This window comes from Myotis myotis, unplaced genomic scaffold (genome assembly GCF_014108235.1).
Source record: "Myotis myotis isolate mMyoMyo1 unplaced genomic scaffold, mMyoMyo1.p scaffold_m19_p_8, whole genome shotgun sequence".
NCBI classification, from domain to species: Eukaryota; Metazoa; Chordata; class Mammalia; order Chiroptera; family Vespertilionidae; genus Myotis; species Myotis myotis.
Genome location: NW_023416390.1, coordinates 79,972,558 through 79,996,304, shown reverse-complemented (window position 1 = coordinate 79,996,304; position 23,747 = coordinate 79,972,558). Strand labels below are relative to the sequence as shown.

At 40.5% G+C, this 23,747-nt stretch overlaps 1 protein-coding gene across 4 annotated transcripts in view; it reads right to left on the bottom strand.

The window, feature by feature from the left end:
* The window catches only part of ACTR3 (actin related protein 3), a 64,713-nt gene that overhangs the window by 15,232 nt on the left and 25,734 nt on the right, over nucleotides 1–23,747 (bottom strand). For 2 of the 4 annotated variants that reach the window (XM_036320858.1, XM_036320857.1), the window contains 6 exons: nucleotides 21,681–21,805; nucleotides 7,034–7,144; nucleotides 4,297–4,392; nucleotides 2,232–2,407; nucleotides 1,269–1,335; nucleotides 977–1,084 (listed from right to left, as the gene is read on the bottom strand). In XM_036320858.1, the coding sequence (XP_036176751.1) occupies nucleotides 977–1,084; nucleotides 1,269–1,335; nucleotides 2,232–2,407; nucleotides 4,297–4,392; nucleotides 7,034–7,144; nucleotides 21,681–21,805 (683 nt within the window). The remainder of the gene's footprint in view (nucleotides 1–976; nucleotides 1,085–1,268; nucleotides 1,336–2,231; nucleotides 2,408–4,296; nucleotides 4,393–7,033; nucleotides 7,145–21,680; nucleotides 21,806–23,747) is intronic. The other 2 variants (XM_036320859.1, XM_036320860.1) reach the window with 2 other exon arrangements.

The window sequence follows — 23,747 nt, the reverse complement described above, 5'->3', positions numbered from 1 at the left end:
TATACAACTTACAATGAAACAAATTAATAATATACTATTGAATAAATAACATGTAGAAGTAAAATGAATGACAATACAGACTAGAAAAGTTATGAAACCTAGAATATTATTTGGAGTTAGATTGTGATAAGTTAAAGTTGCTTACGATAAGCCCTGGAGCAACCACCACAAAGAAACAAGCAAATGACAATACCAAAAAAATATAGTATAGCTAGTAGGTCAATAAAGAAGCAAAATAGAATTATAAAAATAACCCACTAACTCAACAGAAAAGAAGAAAATAATGATCAGTATAAATCTGAGCTGTCATTTTGAATCTATGAAGCACAGTAAAAAAACTAATTTGTCATTAAGATTAGAAGCACAAAGGCCTTGGCAAAAAAATGCTATCTCAGACAATAATCCAATCTGATGCATTTTTCTTAATATACTTTACTAAATTTAAACCATGAAGCCCAATCATATCTTGAGCTTTTTATTAAAAAAAAAAAAAAAATAGTTCCCTAAAAGTCATTAATGGTCATTGCTCACAACTAACTGCCATTTTGTTAATGTACACACCAGTCTGAAATGTGTTAATTAAGGATGAGAGAGACTATCAACTGGCTAATACACACAAAGACACATCAAACTGGAGAAAAGAATTCCAAGTTTAAGAAAAGAAAGATATATTTTTTCATTCCATATACTCCAATTCATCATTTCCCAATTATAAATTAAAAACTATTGCTAAAAAATTTCTAATTATTTCCTAATAGTAGTACAAACCTATAGCAAAAGAAATATTTTAGAATTTGTTTATAAAATTTTAACAATAATTTGAGCAAAATACAACTATAGTTGAACAAATGGCCAAATCACAGCTAATTTTTTAAGTATAATACTTAAAGTTTTAAAAAGTGGTATTAATTCATATAATTTAATTTGCCAGATGTGTAATTTGATGTCCTATTCAGTAATTTTAAAATATTCTTACCACAGGAATGACATGTGTGACACCATCTCCACTGTCTATTACCGTACCAGTCAATGTCCGTTCCCCTACTTGTCTTGAGGTCCAGGATGCAGCTAAGGCAAGAACGGCCTTGAATAAAAAGAAATAAGACGGGCAAAAAAGAAACAAAGACAGAGAGTTAAAATTACATATATTTTACTGGAGTATTTTATTCAATTTTAAATGTAGTATGCCTGGAAAGAAAATATACAAAATTAATTTACACTATGCAATCAAATTATTCACATTCTACATTTTATTAAGACAAACTTACGAGTTTATATTTGCTTTCAGGGACATATTTATAAATTTTCCATATTTCAGTGAGAGCCTTTTTTCTCCTAAAGCCAAAAAAATGTGGAAGACTAACATGAAATTGTATAAGATTATCAAGACTTAAACTGTTTATATGGGATAGCCTGTTACAAACAACAAAGCAAAAGAAGCGCACCACCAACCACCCAATCACCAGAATTATTCAATACAAGTATCACTCTTATAAGATTATCTCCAAATTTTCTAAGTGCAATATGCATCTAGGGATATATAACAACTTATCACAGAAAAGCCCTTGCACACTTCCAAATACTATGATATAATTACAAAACAAAGTTGATGAGGTAACATTTTTCTGTGAAAAATTGTGGCATAGGCAATAAAGTATAATCCTTTAAAAAAGGAGTTTACAAATTAAGAAATTAACACAGCTAGTTCATTTTTAAAAATCTGTATTTCATACAATCCAAGCCTCAAATAAGATATATGACTAATAATTAAAAACAGAACAAAACTGGCTTTTTAAAATCTACTTGCAATATAAATAGCTGAAAAATGGACCTAGAAAGATGTCTAGGCTGACCGCCAATTATAACACAGGATCACACTACAAACATTGTGTGCCACCAGAACTATAAAATAGTTTATATACTCATTAAGCATCTGTGATATGCCAGGTTATCACACTTACTATAGGGTTAAAAAATAAGAGGTAAGTTCTGATCCTGAGGGGTGGGACAGAAGCTATACCATATAGATATACATACAAATTAAGTACAATAAAGTATCGCAGGAATTTATGATATATAGGATACAGAGAGGCACAAAGGAGAAGGTGGTCAAATACACATAGCAATAAATCAGTCAAAACAGACTGTAAAAAGAACACAATGAATGTTCTAAGGATAAATGAATACACACACACACACACACACACACACACACACACACACACACTCACACTAGAGACCCAATGCACAAAAATTCATGCACGAGTAGGTCTTCCTTCCCCTGGCTGCTGGCACCCGCTTCCCTCCTGCACCTGGGACCGAGCTGCTTCCCTCCGGCCCCGGCTTCGTCGGGAAGGATGGCTTCATCAGGAAAGACGTCCGGAATGACGTCTGGAAGACGTCCAGTCTAATTAGTATATTACACTATTATTATATACTAGAGGCCCGGTGCACAAAAATTTGTGCACTGGGTGGGGGAGGGGGGTCCATCAGCCTGACCTGTGCCCTCTCACAGTCTGGGACCCCTCGGGAGATAACGACCTGCTGGCTTAGGCCTGCTCCCGGGTGGCAGAGGGCAGGCCTAATCCCTAGGTGCAGCCCCTGGTCGGGCTCAGAGCAGGGCCGATTGGGGAGTTGGGGCGCTGCCCCCTGTCATGCACAGAGCAAAGCGGATTGGGAGGTTGCGATGCCACCCTCAGCCACGCTCAGGGTAGGGCTGATTGGGGGGTTGGGGCTCCGTACCCTGTCACGCACAGAGCAGGGCCCATCAGGGAGGTTGGGGCTCCGTACCCTGTCACGCACAGAGCAGGATTGATCAGGGGGTTGGGGAGCTCCCCCTGTCACGCACAGAGTAGGGGCGATAGGGGAGTTGGGGCACCGCCGCATCACACACAGAGCAGGGCGGATCAGGGGGTTGGGGCGCCGCCCTCTATCACCCACAAAGCAGGGCTGATCATGGGGTTGGGGCGCCGCCACTGTCACACTCAGGGCAGGGCCAATGGGGAGGTTATGGCACTACCCCGTCACACACAGAGCAGGGCCCGTGGGGGGTGAGGGGGGGTTGGGGCGCCGCACCCTGTCACACACAGAGCCGCAGGGCGATCAGGGGGTTGGGGAGCTCCCCTTATCAGGCACAGAGCAGGGCTGATCAGGGGGTTGGGGCGCCTTCCCCTGTCATGAACAGGGCAGGGCGGATAGGGAGGTTGTGGCCCCGCCCCCTGTCACACACAGAGCTGCAGGGCAATCAGGGGGTTTGGGCATTGCCCCCTGTCACGCTGATCCCGGTGCCGGGAGGCCTCTCGGCTCCGCTGATCCCAGTGCTGGGAGGCATATTACCCTTTTACTATATAGGATGGGAGGCATATTACCCTTTTACTATATAGGATAGAGGCCTGGTGCACGGGTGGGGCCGGCTGGTTTGCCCTGAAGGGTGTCCTGGATCAGGGTGGGGGTCCCCACTGGGGTGCCTGGCCAGTCTGGGTGAGGGGATGATGGCTGTTTGCAGCTGACCACACACCCTTTAGGGTGGGGGTCCCCACTGGGGTGCCTGGCCAGTCTGGGTGAGGGGTGAGGGCTGTTTTCAGGCTGGCGGGTGATTGAAGCTCCCAACCGCTCCTTTTTTCATTTTTTTTTATTCTGGACCAGCTTTAGCTTTGAGGCTTGGCTCCAGCTCTTAGGCCTCCGCTGCTGAAAGCAGGTTTCTGGCCTTTGTTTACCTTCTGTATTTGAAACAATGTTGCGATCCTGCTGGCTGAAGCCTGGCAGACTAAAGCAGGTTTCTGGGGTTTTGTTTAGCTTCTATATTTGTAACATAGTTGCTTAGAGTTGCAGCTCAGAGGCCAGCAGTGGCATGCGGGGAACGTTGGAGTCCTCCGTCACTGAAGCAAACAAGCCTCATGTTCGCTTTAAGCTGTCTGGCTGGTGTCCGCCATCTTGGCTGGCAGTTAATTTGCATATTGCCCTGATTAGCCAATGGGAAGGGTAGCGGATGTATGCTAATTACCATGTTTCTCTTTTATTAGATAGGATATGAAGTTCCTGACATGGCAGAAACACTCAATGAACTTTAGTTCCCTTTTTTCTGTCCTATAAAAGGATATGAGTTAACCAAAAACCATTAATATACTTTAACACTTCTTTTCTACTGACTAAAACTCAATATCCTATAATAGGATTTCTAAATTATCAACTCAAGAGAGAACTAGGATATGCTTTGAGGTTATAATACATAGATAGAGAATTAAATCAGATTAAAACTTAAGAATCCAGAGTCTCTTAACTTATGAACTTGCTTACCTGCACAGCAATGTACAAGCCTGGAACATTGAAAGACTCAAACATTATTTCAGCAGTATATTCCCTGTTTTCTGGAGTATTCAGAGGAGGTTCAGTCTATTAAATTGAATAACATTTTAAATAGACAATATCAGATTATTTTGATAACTTAATAGACAATTTTAAATGAGAAATAATTTATTTCAAACACTGTATTTAAAAGTCATTAAAACTTAGAGGTAAAGAGAGACACAGTCAAAGAAAAAAATAGAGAATTCAAACAGATCTAAACGTATGCAAAAATATGGTTATTCACATAAAAAAAAGGTAACTGAATTCCTGTCACACCACTTGAAGAATTAAACATTGAGAAAGGGAAGGAAGGAAGGAGGAAGAAGGAAGGAGACCCAATCAAATCACCTTCTAAACATGGCAATGAAAAACCTCCAGTGGCATTTGCTACTGGAAGAATCATCTATGCATTATTTATAGCAGAATGTACCTGATCTGTGTACAATTATAGTAAACTAGAGGCCCAGTGCACGAAATTCGTGAATGGGTAGGGTCCCTAGGCCTGGCTAGCGATCAGGGCCAATCCGCAGGGTGACTAGCAGGGTGATTGGGCTGCCCCTGCTTGCACCCGCCTTGGCTGGCCTGGCACCACCTGCTCGCCGGCCCCACCTCTCGCTGCCACCATAGGTTGGGGCCTGCGGGCTGCTCCTGCGTTAAGCATCTGCCCCCAGGTGGTCAGTGTGCATCATAGCAACTGGTCGCTCCGCCAGTTGTTCTGCCATTTGGTGAATTTGCATATTAGGGTTTTATATAGATAGATAAGTCAAAATTCGACAAATTCATGGCACAGCTTCCTGAAAAAAATGTTATGTAAGTTACATAACTGTTAAGCGACTATAAAATGGAGATATTTACATAGTTCTCTTCAGTTTAAGTTATGTGGCTGCATATATCACTTAGAAACTTGTATCTGGGTTAAGTCTGAGGCAAAAAGGACCTAGGGAACAGCAATGAAAATCCCAGATTTCATTTTTTGCTTATGTCTCAAGATCATTTAATTCATTTAAATTATTAAAGTTGGAAACTGGGTAAAACTGATTCTTATGAGTCTGATATGACAATCCAATCCTTTTTGTTATCTCAAATATGTAAAGTTAAAAGGCAAAACTTTTAAACTTAACACAAAAGAATTATCTTTTTGACCTTGAGGAAGGCCATGGATTCCTTACATTCACAGAGCAAAAATTACAAAAAAATGATAAAACTTGAATTCATTACAAATTAAATGTATTTTTTTCAATTTTAAAAGGCCTTATAAAGAAAGTTTAAAAAAACTAAGCAGGAATAGAGTTTTTCACATGTAAAACTTTTAATAAGCAAACTGCCTGATGTTGAGAGAGTTTGGAACTAGGTTCAACAGTATGAAGATATTTAGCAATACATACAAAATTAAGCAAACTAAAAAACCAAAGCAGTTAAACTATAAACTCCAAAACAAACAGCAGTTCTACATAAAATATAATCAGAAACTTCATAAGGAAAACAGATAGCTAGTAAGTACATGAAAAAGTGCTCAATGTCATTAGTCATCAGGAAATTGCAAATTAAAACCAAAATGAGAAAGCTTACACACCCACTAAAATGGCTAAAGCTAAAAAGACTAACACACCAAATATTGGGCAGATTGTAGAACAACCAACTTACATCTTATATAAAAGGTTCTGAAAAAGTTCTGAAAGTTTCCTAAAAAACCTATTATGCACCTACCTACAGCAATTCTGTACCAAAGTATTTATACAAGAGAAATGAAAACATATGTCCCCAGAAAGATCTGTATAGGAAAGTTCCCAGTAGCCAAAATATTGTTAATAGTAAAAAACTGGCAACAGCCCAGGTGATCATCAACAGAAAATACATAGTAAGGCATAATCATCTAATGGAATGCAACCCAGAAAAAGCAACAAGTTATTGGTATCCTCAACAACATGGATGAATTTTTAAATGTTAACCTCTGGGGAATACGAATCAAGGGTTGGGAGACATGAGGAAGAAGAGTGCTGTTTTTTTTATTTTCCATCTTATACCATTTAATTTTTTAAAGATAGATATGAACATGCAACTATTTTGGTAAAAAGAAAAAGTTTAAAAATTAAGTTATATTGTATTTTTGTTGCCAAAAATTACAAATGAAATAATAATCAGACTACAATTAAAAAGGGAAGCGCCGTATCTCCAACTTTTTTCTGAACCTTACTATTTCTATCAAAAAGATTACATATTAATTATCAAAAGAATTTCTTAAGTGCCTAAACTTTGTTGTTTCAATATATTACTACTCTATTTGAACTCCAGAACAATCTTTTTTTTTAAAAATATATTTTATTGATTTTTTACAGGGAAGAAGGGAGAGGGATAGAGAGTTAGAAACATCGATGAGAGAGAAACATCGATCAGCTGCATCCTGCACGCCCCCCCCACTGGGGATGTGCCTGCAACCAAGGTACATGCCCTTGACCGGAATCGAACCTGGGACCCTTCAGTCCGCAGGCCGACGCTCGATCCACTGAGCCAAACCGGTTCGGCCAGAACAGAATAATCTTAAAGACAAAAGCGCTTTTTAGAGTCTTTTAGACATACGACAATTTAATAAAAAATAAAGCATGCCCTCATGAATACAGATGTAATGAAAATATTCTCATTGAGTTTCTTCAAAACTTTCCTCAGTGAAATTACAATTTGTACTTACCAGAAGAAAATAATGGTCTTCAGGTTCTGCCCTTAAATATTTAAAGATCACTTGTTCCATAAACTTTTCCATCAAATCCCAATCTTCAACTATACCATGGCGAATTGGCCACTATTAAAACAAAATAATAAAATACAAATATTATTACCATCAAAAGAAACTACCAAAATTTAAAAACCCAGAGAATACTAGATCATTAGTGAGTACTAGAAAAGGACAGCATTTCTTAGGTGTGATAATCAAACTGTAGATCATTCTTTTTTTATAAAAACATATTTTATTGAGTTTTTTACAGAGAGGAAGGGAAAGGGATAGAAAGTTAGAAACATCAATGAGAGAGAAACATCGATGTGCCCGCAACCAAGGTACATGCCCTTGACCAGAATCGAACCTGGGACCCTCCAGTCCGCAGGCTGACGCTCTATCCACTGAGCCAAACCGGTTAGGGCTGTAGATCATTCTTTAGGGATTCATACATAACTATTTAGAAATAAGTAAAATTATCCCTGCAATATATTTTCTGGTGATTCAATTAAAAACATAATGCAAACATGTTAAAATTATAATGTAAAACATAACGTAAAAATGTTAAAAATTGTAAATATAGATGGAAAATCATTGTACTAGTCCAGTGATGGCGAACTTATGACACGCGTGTCAGAGGTAACACGCGAACTCATTTTTTTTGGTTGATTTTTCTTTGTTAAATGGCATTTAAATATATAAAATAAATAACAAAAATATAAATCTTTGTTTTACTATGGTTGCAAATATCCTGTGACACGGCAGGAGAGTTAAGTTAGGGTTTTTCAAAATGCTGACACGCCGAGCTCAAAAGGTTCGCCATCACTGTACTAGTCTGTCTGGATTTCTGAAAATTTTGTAATAAGCGAAAAATTTAAAATTAAGCCTATGAAAATTATAGTTTACTACAATTTCCTTAACATTTAATTTATTAGCTCTTTCATAAATAATTGCTATGTGCCTAATATATAAAACACAGTTGGTAAGTATATAGCAATAATAAATCAAGCATGTAAAATTAAAAGAAAAACTATATATATTTGTTAAGAAACATGCTTTCAAAACTGAGCCCCAGGGTACTACAGCAAATTCACAAAGACAACACCAATTACTTTAAATTTTTCAGGAAAATACAGTGACACTCAAAATCAGTCCAACACTAGCAGAGAAATTCAGTTTCAACATTAGTTAATACTACATATATTATTTTCAATAACATCACTTCTTTGAGAAGCTGAGTTGCCAGTAGTTGCTATAATAAAAACTAGTACCTCCCCCAAAAACTAATGTAAAATAAGAAATGCAGGAGGAGATGTGCAATCTGATTCCAGGTGTGAGAAGTTGTGAAATACCTAACAGGCACATGCATTCTTATAAAATTGTAATTATTTAACAATTAAACATTTTCCTTTCAAATAAGTGTCTTATTTTTTTCCAAAAGGCTATTTAATTCCTTAGACCTAGCTGCTTAATAAGCAAGCTGTTAGATATTTCTTTTGGTCTAGAGGTCACTCTAAACAATCTTACTGAGACACTAAAGACATTGAGAAAATTTGTGAATCTCTGCAATAAAATACAGTTCCACAACACATATAACAAAAGTTAGTACTCCAAATATATAAAGAATTCCTTAAACAAGCAAATTAACATTTATGCAAATTTTTTAAATATATATAACAGAAAAAGAAACAAACAAAATATACAGTTCCATGCAAGTACATACTCAATATCTTACACTGAAAGAACAAGTAAACCTCCTATAGTCATTTACTCAGTCATTAAACCTATTATCAGTTAATCCCCAATATCCACATCTCACCCTAGACTTCTCCATACTTTTTAAGGCATTATATTATGAATTTCCTTGCTTTAAGTAAGGAAAAATATGTACTACATCATTCATTTTATAACATTACTGAAGTTTACATATTTAAATAGTCTAAATGTTATTTTATTGTGTAGCAACTGTGAACCATGGGCACAAATGCTAAGGACATGAACCACCTGCCCCCCTCAAGCTAATGAAAGAGATAGATACAAATCTATTGTAAATTTTTAAAGAAATAAAGTACCTAGGGCTAGATGAGGAGCTAGGCTCCTGAGGAAAAATAGAAATACTCCTATATGACTGATAAGGTCATATCTAAGCTGGGTCTTAAAGGAGCAACCTTATTGATTTTATTTTCTTGGAGGAAGAAGAGGGAAGAACATGTAGATATAGAATAGAAAGAAAAAAATATGTAAAAAGACAAACACTGCATTTAACAATGAGAAATATGTGTGACAAAAGGTTGGGGTTAGGGGTGTAGAGAGACAGATCAGTTCTAGATAAAGGGACCAGATTCTCAAAAACTGTATTTTCCTTGTATTTAGATTTTATTCTGTAAGAAATAGGGCATTGGCAGAAAATTTTAATCAGGGGAGTGACAAGAACAGCTTTGATTTTTAGGAAGATTATTATAGCAGCACTGAGAAAGCTGAAAAGAATGTTAAGACAACTAAGCAAGGGAAAATAAAAGCCCCAACTGTGGTATCCTATCTAATAAGGAGGGAATATGCTAATTGACCCTCACCCCATTGCAAAGATGGCAACACCCACAGCCAATAAGGAGGGAATATGCTAATTGACTGCCCTACCCTCAAAGATGGCGGCGCCCACAGCCAATAAGGAGGGAATATTCTTACTGACTGCCCTGCCCTCAAAGATGGTGGCGCCCACAGCCAATAAGGAGGGAATATGCTAAATGACTGCCATGCCCTCAAAGATGATGGCACCCAGTTTCCTCAGCCCCACTGGGGCGCCTGCCTCCAGAGTCCCCCAGTCCCCTAAGTCACCCAGGGCTGGCCCGAGGCGCAGGCAAGCCTCAGATGGCGGCTGCCCAGCCACCCAGGGCCGCCAGAGGCTCAGGTAACCAGGGCCAGCTGAAGCTTGTGCTGCCGGCAATGGCAGCAGCAGAGGTGCGATGGGGCGTTGCCTTCCCCTGATCTCCAGGTTGCCTGCCGCCCCCGAGGGGGCAGGCCGGGCTGAGGGACCCCACCTCCAGTGCATGAATTTTCATGCACGAGGCCTCTAGTCAATGATATTAGGCCAGATTTAAGATTTCTATCAATAAGAATTAGAAGAAACACAAAGATATCAATATTTTTAGCTTTGAAGTCAGACTGGAAAGAACTATTAATCCAGACACAAAAGTTGTGTTTTATTTTTTCTTGAACTAAGGAAGGGTAGAGTATCCTAGCTAATAATACACAAACATGGTAATTAACCATACCTCTGCTATGCTTCCCATTGGCTAATCAGGGTGATATGCAAATTAACTGATAACCAAGATGGCGGCCAGCATCCACACAGCTGAAGCGATCATGAGGCTTGGTTGCTCTCGCGATGGAGGAAGCCGGGTTCCCCGCCTGCCGCGGCCCAGGTCTGAGCTCCAGATGCAACAATGTTGCAATTATAGAAGCTAAACAAACCCCAGATACCTGCTTTCAGCCAGCCAACCTTGGAGCTGGAACCACAACAAAGTTTCAATTACAGAAGGTAAATAAATCCCAGAATAAAAAGAAAAAAGGAGAGACTGGGAGCTTCAGTTGCAGGCTTGGCCTGCCTGAAAACAGCCATCAGCCCCTCATCCAGGCTGGCCAGGCACCCCAGTGGGGACCCCCACCCTGAAGGGGGTGCGACCAGCTGCAAACAGCCATCAGCCCCTCATCCAGGCTGGCCAGGCACCCCAGTGGGGACCCTGACCCTGAAGGGGGTGCGGGAAGCCTGAAAACAGCCCTTAGCCCCTCACCCAGGCTGGCCAGGCACCCAAGTGGGACCCCCACCCTGATCCAGGACAACCTTCAGGGCAAACCTGCCAGTCCCCACCCGTTCACCCGTTCATCACCTATATAGGATACCCGTTCTATCCTATATAGTAAAAGGGTAATATGCAAACTGACCCTAACAGCAGAAAGACTGGGAATGACTGGTCACTATGACACACACTGACCACCAGGGGGAAGACACTCAACGCAGGAGCTGCCCCCTGGTGGTCAGTGAGCTCCCACATGGAGGAGCTCTGCTCAGCCACAAGCCAGGCTGATGGCTGCCAGTACAGCGGTGGTGGCGAGAGCCTCTCCTGCCTCCTCAGCAGTGCTGAGGATGTCCAACTGCATTTTAGGTCTGCTCCCCACTGGCAAGTGGACATCCCTCGAGGGCTGCCGGAGGAATGTCTGATTGCCAGTTTAGGCCCAATCCCCTGGGGAACAGGCCTCAGCCAGCAGATGGTCATCCCCAGAGAGGTCCCAGACTGTAAGAGGGCACAGGCCAGGCTGAGGGACTGTCCCCCCCTCCCTGGGGGGGGGGGGGCACAAATTTTTGTGCACCGGGCCTCTAGTATATAATAAGTTTTGTATCGGTAGATTACATTTGAGAGCCAGGCAATAGGTAGTTGGAAATGTGGCCAAGGAATTGGAAGTAGGGATTTTAGGTTGTAGTTGCAGATAGAGGAGTGGATGAGATCACCTCCACGAAGTATTTAATAAAGAAATAACAGAGAATCAAGGACAGTACCTGGGAAATAAAAACATTTGAGTAGTGGGCAACAGAGAAAGAACCAGCAACAATAGGGAAAATAAAACAGTAACAAATAAAGAATAGTCTATGTTAGAAACAGAAAAGACAAATCAAGAAGGATGAAGACTGTTACACACAATCAATCTAATAGTTTATCAAATAACTAGAGGCCCAGTGCACAAAAATTTGTGCACTCGGGGGGGGGAAGGGGAGTCCCTCAGCCCGGCCTGTGCCCGCTCGCAGTCTTGGACCCCTCGGGAGATAACGCCCTGCTGGCTTAGGCCTGCTCCTGGGTGGCAGAGAGCAGGCTTAATCCCTAGGTGCAGCCCCTGGTCGGGCTCAGAGCAGAGCCGATTGGGGAGTTGGGGCGCCGCCCCCTGTCATGCACAGAGCAGGGCGGATTGGAAGGTTGCAATGCCACCCTCAGGGTAGGGCCGATTGGGGGGTTGGGGCACCGCCCCATCACACTCAGGGCAGGGTGGATCAGGGGGTTGGGGCGCTGCCCTCTATCACCCACAGAGCAGAGCCGATCAGGTGGTTGGGGCGCCGCCACTCTCACACTCAGGGCAGGGCCGATGGGGAGGTTATGGCTCTACCCCGTCACACACAGAGCAGGGCCCGTGGGGGTGGGGGGGAGGTTGGGGCGCCGCACCCTGTCACACACAGAGCAGGGCCGATCAGGGGTTGAGGCGCCACCCCCTGTCACACACAGAGCAGGGCGGATCAGGGGGTTGGGGAGCTCCCCCTATCAGGCACAGAGCAGGGCTGATCAGGGGGCTGGGGCGCCTTCCCCTGTCACAAACAGAGCAGGGCGGATAGGGAGGTTGTGGCCCCGCCCCCTGTCACACACAGAGCCGCAGGTCGATAAGGGGGTTTGGGCATTGCCCCCTGTCACGCTGATCCTGGTGCCGAGAGGCATATTACCCTTTTACTATATAGGATAGAGGCCTGGTGCATGCGTGGGGCTGGCTGGTTTGCCCTGAAGGGTGTCCTGGATCAGGGCGGGGTTCCCCACTGGGGTGCCTGGCCAGCCTGGGTGAAGGGATGATGGCTGTTTGCAGCTGGTCACACACCCTTCAGGGTGGGGGTCCCCACTGGGGTTCCTGGCCAGTCTGGGTGAGGGGCTGACGGCTGTTTTCAGGCCGACTGAAGCTCCCAACTGCTCCTTTTTTCCTTTTTTTTTAAATTCTGGGCCAGCTTTAGCTCTGGCTCCAGCTCTGCTGCTGAAAGCAGGTATCTGGTTTGTTTGGGTTCTATAATCGAAACAATGTATAACTCCAGCTCTGAGATCCCGGGCTCGCTGAAAGCAGGTTTCTGGGGTTTTGTTTAGCTTCTATATTTGTTGCAATGTTTCTTAAACTGCAAGCTAAGAGGCCGGCAAGGTAGGCGGGGAACGTTGGAGCAAGCAAGCCTCATGTTAGTTCAGGGGTGGGCAAACTTTTTGACTCGAGGGCCACAATGGGTTCTTAAACTGGACCGGAGGACCGGAACAAAAGCATGGATGGAGTGTTTGTGTGAACTAATATAAATTCAAAGTAAACATCATTACATAAAAGGTTACGGTCTTTTTTTTTTTAGTTTTATTCATTTCAAACGGGCCGGATCCGGCCCATGGGCCGTAGTTTGCCTACGGCTGTATTAGTTTCAAGCTGCCTGGCTGCCAGCCGCCATCTTGGCTGGCAGTTAATTTGCATATTGCCCTGATTAGCCAATGGGAAGGGTAGCAGTCATACACTAATTACCATGTTTCTCTTTTATTAAATTGGATTAGAGACTAAATAAGAAATTTGCTTTCAAAAGGAAAATAATAGCTAAAAGGCTGAGGAAAGAAGGTACAAATAAAGACTGAGAAAGTTTTTGTTATTTAGGTTTGCTTGCAGCATTTGGGAGACATGAAAACGTGTTTAAGGGAAAAGAATCTGAGGAACTATGGTCTCTCAGCTCACTGACTTCAACACCTTCAAAGATTTCTTTTCCCCGTTTGGCTAGTTTAAATCTTAGTATCCTCAGCATCTCTAAGTACCAGAAATGCAAGAACGCCCCACTCTGATCATAACTGTTCATCCTCCAACAACTTGCTATACCTCTATCACAATTAGACTAGCAGGCTACTGGCTATTATAATTATTCCCTAGCTATCCTCCTTCCCTCCCCAACCCACAGACATACACAATTAGACTAGCAGGCCACTAGCTACTATAATTATTCCCTAGCTATCACCACTCCGCCCTGCCCCAACACACACACACACTCTCTCTTTCTCTCTTAGATTTTACGCCACATCACTTTGATTATTCATATTTCCTTTTGTCATTCCATCTACCAAAGCCCAACTCAGCATGATCCTACCCTAAACTTGCCCATACACAGAATGCTGGCTGTACTGAAGAAACATATGTAACTGGGTTGATAAAACTAAGCATTCATAATTGCTATTCTCAAATAGACCTAACTTTGCCAGGCAAGCATTTGTTTCTCTACTCTATTCATCTTTACTCTCCACAATGGTGATTTTAAATGTCCCCATTATTCAGATTTCACTTCCCACTATTTCCTGGAAAGCAGAGATGATATCGCCATGTATTTCACAGAAACGGCAGACACCAACAGTCAGGAATCCCTTCATCAAATCTATAAAACTGACTCCATACATTCTTTTCTCTTTCACTTTTTAGTAATATAAGAGAATCTTCCACATATAAATTAGATCATCTGTGCTCTGGACCTCATCCTTCTGACTTAATTACATTATTTTAATCTCATTTTCTAATGGCACTTTCACAATAGCATTTAAGCATCTCTTCTACCTTAAACTCACGTCTCTTGATCTCTTGATATCTCTCTCTCCCCCTCCCTCTCTCTTCCCTCTCTCTCTCTCTCTCTCTCTCTCTCTCTCTCTCTCTCTCTCTCTCTCTCTCTTTCCCCCAATCACAGCCAAACCTGAATGAATATTGACTTTTTTTTCTGGCCTACCATTCACAATCCATCCTACTATAATCCAGCCACTAAAATGGTTTTTATTACTCCTAAAATGGTTTTTATTAAGGTGACAAATGACATCCTTGTAGCTAAAAAAAACAGTAATTAATATATGGGCTCCAGGTGACTTGATATCTTAGAAACATTCCATGCTGTCTATCACTTTCCTATTTCCCCGTCCTCTAACCATGCTTTCTCAGTCGCCTTTGCAACGATTTCCTCTCCTGTCCAAACCTAAATAGAGCACTAATCAGGCTGTGTCCTAGGCTCTTCCCTGATACACACTCCCCTAGGTAATTTCAGCCCTTCCAAAGGTAACTGATACCTTCCAAATATTTATGTCTTTTTTCTGAGTTCCAAAAGCCAAGTATTTGTCTAACAATGTATCAGATGTCTCCCAGATACCTAAAACACTACTTGTTAAAAACTAATCTTCTCCTCCCTACATCACAACCCAGCCAAAAGTGTTTCTCCTTAAATGTTCTCAATCTTAAGAAATAAGGAGAAGCAAGGAAACTTTCCAAGAACTGAGAATTATCCACAATTACTATGTACAAAAATAATGCCACCAATATCTTGTTAACCATTCCCTGTTACTCCTTAAATATCCATTTTTTTATTCTTGGCAAAAAAAACCCCACACTATTTTTACAAAAATCTAACCAAACTTCTAGATTTAACTGCCATTTTACAACAGCCCCTCCCCCACAAAATAAATATAGAAAGCAGAGGATCACATTAAATGACACAAGGATGCAATCATCAAAATCCAGAATATGGGTCATTTAACAAGACAACCAAAAATTTTATATAAATAAAGGCCAAAAGAGATAGCCTTGGCCAGTGTGGCTCAGTTGGTTGGAGCATCGTCCCATATACCGAAAGTTTGTGGGTTCAATTCCTGGTCAAAGCACTTGCCTAGCTGTAACCGATTTGGCTCAGTGGATAGAGCATTGGCCTGCGGAATGAAAGGTCCCAGGTTCGATTCCGGTCAAGGGCATGTACCTTGGTTGCGGGCACATCCCCAGTGGGGGGTGTGCAGGAGGCAGCTGATCGATGTTTCTCTCTCATCAATGTTTCTAACTCTCTATCCCTCTCCCTTCCTCTCTGTAAAAAATCAATAAAATATATTAAAAAAAAAAAAAAAGCACTTGCCTAGATTTCGGGATCAATACCTGGTGAAGGCAAGTATGGAAGGCAACCAATCGATGTTCTCTCTTGCACTGATCTCTCCCCACCCCTTTCCTCTTTCTCTACCTCCTTCCTTCCTCCCCTTTAAAAAATCAACAAGTATATCAAGTGAAGATTGAAAATTTTAAAAGGCAAGAAGAAACATACATAGAGAAGAACCTATAAAAAGACTGAATAGAGTTATCAACCAAATCCAATGAGTACACAATGTCTGAATCTTGATTCAAACAGATTAATAATCGGAGATATCTGAACACTGACTAGATTTTAGATATTAAGAAACTGCACTGTATTCAGGGGTAATATACTTAAGATATATTTTTAAAGTCTTTATCTTTAAAAGATAAGTATTTATAGGTAAAACAATATTTGGAATTTACTTTGAAATAATCTGGGGGTAAGAGGGAGATTTGATAAAACAAGGGTGGTCCAAGGTTGATAACTTCCATAGCTCTGAAATGGATTCCTGGAGGTTCATATTCTTTCCTCTATTTTTATATATAAAGTTTCCCATGACAAAGGTTTATTTTTCCCCATTTTCAAATTATTTTTGTTTCAATTACATTTGACATACATTATTATATTAGTTTCATAGGTGCACCCCAGCAATTAGATATTCCATAACTTACTAAGAGATCATCTGGATAAATCTCACACTCATATGATACCACACATAATTATTAGAATACCAGAGGCCCGATGCACGAAATTTGTTTAAGAGTAGGCCTTCCTTCCTCAGGCTGCTGGCACCAGTTTTCCTCTGGCACCTGGGACCTGGGCTTCCCTCCGTCCACCAGCAGGCACCTGGGAACAGAGCTTCCCTTGCAGCCCCAGCTTCATCTGGAAGGTCATCCGGTGGACGTCTGGTCTAATTAGCATATTACACTTTTATTATTATAGATTACTGACTATATTCCCTATGCTGCACTTTACATCCCCATGACTATTCTGTAACAACCAATTTATACTTCTTAATCCTTTCACCTTTTTCACCCATTCTCCCAACCCCCCTCCCTTCTGGCAACAATCAAAATGTTCTCTGTATCTGTGAGGCTATTTCTGTTCTGCTTGTTAACTCAATTATTGATAGATATGTACTTATTGCCATTTTATTGTTCATATTTTTATCTTCTTTTTTTTTTCCTTAGAAAGAAACCCCTTCAACATTTCTTGTATTATTGGTTTGGTGATGATGAATTCCTTTAGCATTTTCTTGTCTAGGAAGCTTTTTATGTCCTTCCATCCTAAATGATAGCGTTGCTGGGTAGAGTAATCTTGGTTTGTAGGTCCTTGCTCTTCACTTTGAATATTTCTTGCCAGCCCCTTCTGGCCTGCAAAGTTGTTGTTGTGAAATCAGCTGACAGTCTTATGGGAGCTCTCTTGTAGGTAACTAACTGCTTTTTTCTTGCTGCTTTTAAGATTCTCTCTTTGTCTTTAACCTTTGGCATTTTAATGATGTGTTTTGGTGTGGGCCTCTTTGAGGTCACCTTGTTTGAGACTCTCTGTGCTTCCTGGACTTGTATGTCTATTTCTTTCCCCAGGTAAGCTAAGTTTTTTGTCATTATTTTCTCAAATAGGTTTTTAAAATCTTGCTCCTTTTCGTCTCCTTCCAGCATCCCTATGATGTGAATGTTGGTATGCTTGAAGTTGTCCTAGAGGCCCCTTACACTATCTTCATATTTTTTCATTCTTCTTTCTTTTTGCTCTTCTAGTTGGTGTTTTTTTGCTTTCTTATATTCCATATCGCTGATTTTATCTTGGCATCCTCTACTCTACTGTTGAATCCCTATAAATTATTCTTCATTTCAGTTAATGTATCCTTCACATCTGAATGATACTTTTTCATGCTGTAAGGTTCTCACTAAGTTCACTGAGCATCCTTATAAGCAGTGTTTGGAACTCTTCATCTAGTACAGCGGTTCTCAACCTGTGGGTCGCGACCCCTTTGGGGGTCGAACGACCCTTTCACAGGAGTCGCCTAAGACCATCGGAAAACATATATAATTACATATTGTTTTTGTGATTAATCACCATGCTTTAATTATGTTCAATTTGTAACAATGAAAATACATCCTGCATATCAGATATTTACATTATGATTCATAACAGTAGCAAAATTACAGTTATGAAGTAGCAATGAAAATAATTTTATGGTTGGGGGTCACCACAACATGAGGAACTGTATTAAAGGGTCGGGGCATTAGGAAGGTTGAGAACCACTGATCTAGTAGATTGCTTATCTATAATACATTTAGTTCTCTTTCTGGAGTTGAGTTCTGTTCTTTCATTTGGGACACGTTTCTTTGTCTCCTCATCTTGGCACCCTTCCTCTATTTGTTTCTACGCATTATGTAGAGCTGCTACATCTACCAGGATAGTAGAGTAGCCTAATATAGTAGGTGTTCCGTAGGGCCTAGTGACATAGCCTCTCTGATAACCCAAAATGGGCAATCGGGGTGTGCCCTCTGTGTGGACTGTGTACTTTGATTGCTATTGGAACATCAATAAGGAATAATTTATCCCCAGGCCCATCAGCTACAAGGACTGGCTGTGACCACAGACCACTGACCTCTGACCACCATGGAGGATCAGCTGCGCAGGGGCCCACCCCACAGAGTAGGACTTACTTCAGCAGGGCTCTGGTGCCCACTGAATTTGTCCCTTTAGTGTGTCATTTGTGGAGTGGTTTGTGTGGTGATGCTTCAATGTGGTCAGAAGGTGTCCTCTGGGTGCACGGGCTCTCAGGCCTCCAGGGAGGTGCAGGCCAAGATCAGCCATTGCCTGTTACTGCCCAGAGCCATCTGTCATGAGTTACAAAGCAATCTGCAAATGTCTGCTACTTGTGTTGGCCCAGGAGAGGCCAAGCTACAAATCAAGGCTAGCTGCTGCTACTGCCAGGCCTGGGGCCACTTAGTGAAAGGTATGGGGTATGCAGAGTCCAGTTACTGCTTGTTTGAGATATTTTTAGGAAAATCTAAAACATGAGCCAAGACAGGTCATTCATACAGAAAAGCTACTGTAAACATCATGGGTACTCCTGAAATTGGGTGAGGTGGGGCCTCAAGGGATCACAAGGTGGGGAGGGTGGACAGTGTTAGCCAAGTTGATGGAGACTCAGACATGCTGGCTCTGTGGAGGTAGATAGCTCATCAAAGCAACAATGGCCTCTGCAAGCACTTCTGTCTGGAAGAAAGCTGCCTCCCCAGCTCTTGCCCTGATGCTAGACATTTCAGTTCCTTCCCCTATGTCTCTAATGGCTTTTTCACGCTGTTACCCAGTGATAGAGCTCAGAGGGAGGGAGTCCGAATAAGTCCGTGTGTGAGCTCTTTAACATGTTAAACACCAAGCCTGCTTTGTCTTCCTTTCCGTTTAGCCCGTGATATCCAATTTCACTGACATGCTGGTGGCACCAGTGACTGACCGGTCCGGACAGAAAGTATAGTGTCAGTCAACAGTGACTGACATGGTGCTTAATGTGTTAAAGAAACTGCCTGGGACTCCAGCAGTCTACCATCTCCCTCAGCCTCAATCCCACTGGTTTTTACAGCCAAAAGTTATGGGACTTCTCTTTTTGACATTGGAACCCTGGGCCAGGGGGCCTGATGTGGGGCTGGGACCCCTCACTACTAAAGGGGGAATCTCTGCAGCCAAGATGTCCCTTCTGATTTATATCAGCCACATGTGAGTATGGGACCAGCACATTCAGCATCTCTACCCCACTTACCAGTCTCAAATGTGGCTTCTTCTTTAACTCCCTACTTGTAAGACTTCCATTCGGCCATATTTCAGGTGATTCTAAATAGTGGTTGTCCTATGGTTTAGCTGTAATTTTGATTGGGTTGTGGAAGGAAGCGAGTACTAGATTTACCTATGCTTGCCATCCTGACTAAAAGTCCCTATGATGAAAGTTAAATGTTTGTGTGCACACACAATTTCTGTTTCTCTCTATGCCTACTGCCTTAAGTGTAGTACAAGTCACTAATATTCCTTGCCTTAGTTATTACAATAGTCTGGTCTTCCTAGAATGATGCTGTGTTTCCAAATAATAAAAACAGCCAATGCCCTAACTGGTTTGGCTCAGTGGATAGAGCGTCAGTCTGCAGAATGAAGGGTCCCAGGTTCGATTCCGGTCAAGGGCATGTACCTTGCTTGCGGGCACATCCCCAGTAGGGGTGTGCAGGAGGCAGCTAATCAATGTTTCTCTCTCATCCATCGATGTTTCTAATTCTCTATCCCTCTCCCTTCCTCTCTGTAAAAATATCAATAAAATATATATTTAAAATAAATAAATAAAAACAGCCAATATATATGAGTATCCATGATGTACAAAGCACCATAACAATTGTTTTATATGCATCATCTCATCAAATCTCCCAACAATCCTATACTATCTCCATTTAACAGATAAAGAAACAAAAACTCAGAAAGGTTAAATTACTGAATATCACAAAGCTAGAAAGTTGCACAGCCAGCTCTAGCTGGTTTGGTTCAGTGGATAGAGCGTCAGCCTGTAGGCTAAAGGATCCCAGGTTTGATTCCAGTCAAGGGCACATGCCCGAGTTGCAGGCTCGATCCCCAGTAGGGGGCATGCAGGAGGCAGCCAATCCATGATTCTCATCATTGATATTTCTATCTCTCTAGGCCTCTCCCTTCCTCTCTGAAGAGAAAAAAAAAAAGTAAGTTGCACAGCCAGAATTCCAGCCAAGCCAATATACTTCAATATTTGTGCTTTTAATCACTACTTAAACCATTAATGTTACCCAAAGGACAGAGTTAAATTCTTTAACATGGCCTAACAACACTTTCAACAATCTTATCCTGGCCTACTTGTTCAGCCTCCTCACTTCTTTCCACCTCCTCTATGCTTTAGGCACACTGGTTGTTCAGTTTCAGGCTCCCTCATACTTTAAAGCCTTCCTGAATATTGGAATCTCTGCCTAGTATATATATAACCTTGCCTACACAATTCATCCAATACCTATTTATTATTCAAGCCTCAGCTTAAAGATTTACTCCCTAAAGATTTTTCTGAATCCACAAAATAGGTTAGCTATTCCTGATATACATTCCCAGAGTTATTCTATACTTTCCTTTTTGCAACACCCTTAACACCTGTAATTATTTCTTCAGTGTATTTCTTTCCACCACATTATAACTGCCTTATCAGGAAAGTCATTTTGTTATTCATCACTGTATTCTCAGCACTTAGCCAAATTTTTTACATATGGTAGTGTTCATTAATAAATTATGAGTATAGAAGAAATGAGGTACAAAGGAGGAAATCTGCAAATGAGGTAAAGTCAATGTTCAAAAATATGATAATAAATGTCAGAATGGTATTTACCTTTGGTATAGGTAGGGGTGATGACTATGGGAGTAGACACAAGAAAAGCTTCTAGGTTACTAAATTTACTCTATATCCTGAAGTTTTACGATTGGAGTCATAAAATTTTTTTAACTATATAATTAAGACTTACCTATTTTACTACATACAAATTATACCTCAATAAAAAGGAAGAAGGGGAAGAATGGCAGGATAAGAAAGGGAAAAGAGAGCAGCACTTCCATAAGCTTCAAAAAGGAGAGAAATGGTATAGGTTTGAATACTTATGGGAAATGTCTCTAAATGTGGCAATGAGAAAGGCAATTACATTGATGATTCTAAGATCTAGTAGGTATGGAAAAGTAAATACTGCTCACTTGGGCAGGCTGAAATTTTCCACTTGGAAAAAAAATAAAGTTAACGTTAAGTTGGGAGGGGCCACAGGGAACGAGAAATTTCTATTGTGAAGAGGTTGAAGCTACTAGGCCTATAACAGAGTGAAATTCTAAATGGCACAATCATAAACTAAATTTTTTTAAAAAATGTTATAATTCACAAATCATAAAATATACCTTTGTTGCATATGTAGGTTTTTCTATTGCTTCATCACCAATGAAGAAGTCTAAGTCATCAACACCTTTCAACACCCTCCTTTGAGCTTGATCACCCACTTTTGCTGACTCCTTAATAGCAATACCTTTAAAATAAAAGTTATTTATACATGTCAAAAATTTAACTATTTTCAGATGAAACAAATTTATAAAATACTTCTTCCATTATAAAGTGCTATTAAACAAAACATGATCTAGCATATTTAAATTGCCAAACTAAAGCACATAGGTAAAAGAAAAAAAAAATGACCAAACTCATTTAACACAATGAAATCTCAATCCAAAGACAAGGTTTCAAAATGTTAAAAGCCAAAAAAAGGAGTATGGCTCTGGAAATGTTTCAATTATATTTTTTAATACTATGTTAAGATCTACTTTGACTTTATAATCCCACCAAATCAACATATGCCAAATCAACATCAAAAAGAAAAAATTTAAAAACACTAACAAATGACAACACAAAAATTACAAGGGGAATTTTTTTTTTAAAGCTTTCTTTACGCCCGGACAACATGGATCAGTGGTTGAGTGTGGACCTATGAACCAGGAGGTCATGGGTCAAGGCACATACCCAGGTTGCGGGCTCGATCCCCAATGGGGGGCATGCAGGAGGCAGCTGATCAAAGATTCTCTCTCATCATTGATGTTTCTCTCTCTCTCTCCCCCTTCCTTTCTGAAATCAATAAAAATATATTGTTAAAATAAATAAATAAAAGCATTCATATTTCTATTCTATTTGTACTATAATAGATTAGTAATTTCAATATAACCCTGACATAAGGTTCTGTTAAACTAATCATACAAGAAAAAGTTTTTTTCAAATCATTTTGGTAAAACCTATTATAATCCCCTTAAAAAACTTCAGAAATTCAGCATACAGTTCTATACATAAAACTTATTACATATTTCTTAATTAAGTTATGTTTATAAATCCTCCAAGTTAAGCAGTCCTTCATTTTTATTATAATTACCTATACATAATACCTATATGTAATATCTATAATGTAAATAATAAAAAATGCATACACTTAAGTTAATCTGGCATTCAACTGTTATACTTTCATTTAATAACAGTTATATACTTAATGAAGTGGGCAAAAAATACTGAAGGAAAGAAATTCTAAATCCACATTCTACTCCTAAATGTTAGAAACCTTCTCTAGTAATATATATATTACTGAATTGTGTCCTGCAAAAAAAGAGATATGTTGAAGCCCTAACCTCAGAATGTGACCTTATCTGGAAGTAGGGTCTTGCTAGTTAAAGTAAGGTTATTAGGGTGGGCCCTACTCCAATGACTAGTGTCCTTATAAAAAGAGGAAATCTGGACACAGAAAAAAGACAGCATGGAGATACAAAGGGAGGAGACAGCCAAGTGATTGTATATACAAGCCAAGGAATGTCCAGGATTATCAGCAAACACCAGTAGTTAGAAGAGGCAAGGTTTCTCCCCTAGAGCTGTCAGCAAGATCATGGCCCTGTTGGCAACTTGGTTTTGGACTTCTGGCCTCCAGAACTGAAGTCTCTGTTGTTTTAAGCCACCCAGTTTTTGGTACTTTGTTACAGCAGCCTTAGGAAACTAATACAAGCATATACAATGGTCTAACAGCACTAAATTCAAATACAGGGTGGGCAAAAATTGGTTTACAGTTGTAATACAAATAAATAATAAAGGAATAAGCTGTGTTCACATACAACTATAAACCTACTTTTGCCAACCCCTGTAAAACTAAAGTCAAGTACTAGTCCACAAAAGTACTTCTATACAAGTCAGCAATAGAGCCAATATTTGTCATCAAAAACAACAATCAATAAATTGATATATAAATGTGAGGAAAAGGAAAGAAAAGCAAACCTGTCCTTCAGTGTACACAAGGACAACAGAATGGTACCACCAAACTAAGGCCACTATTCTCGAATGAATAAGCTATATCATCAGTGTCACCTAAAATTCTTTCTAGGTATTAAAGAATTAGACTTAGGTAGTAGGCTAATTTCTTACAAAATCAATTCCTAGAAAAGTATACC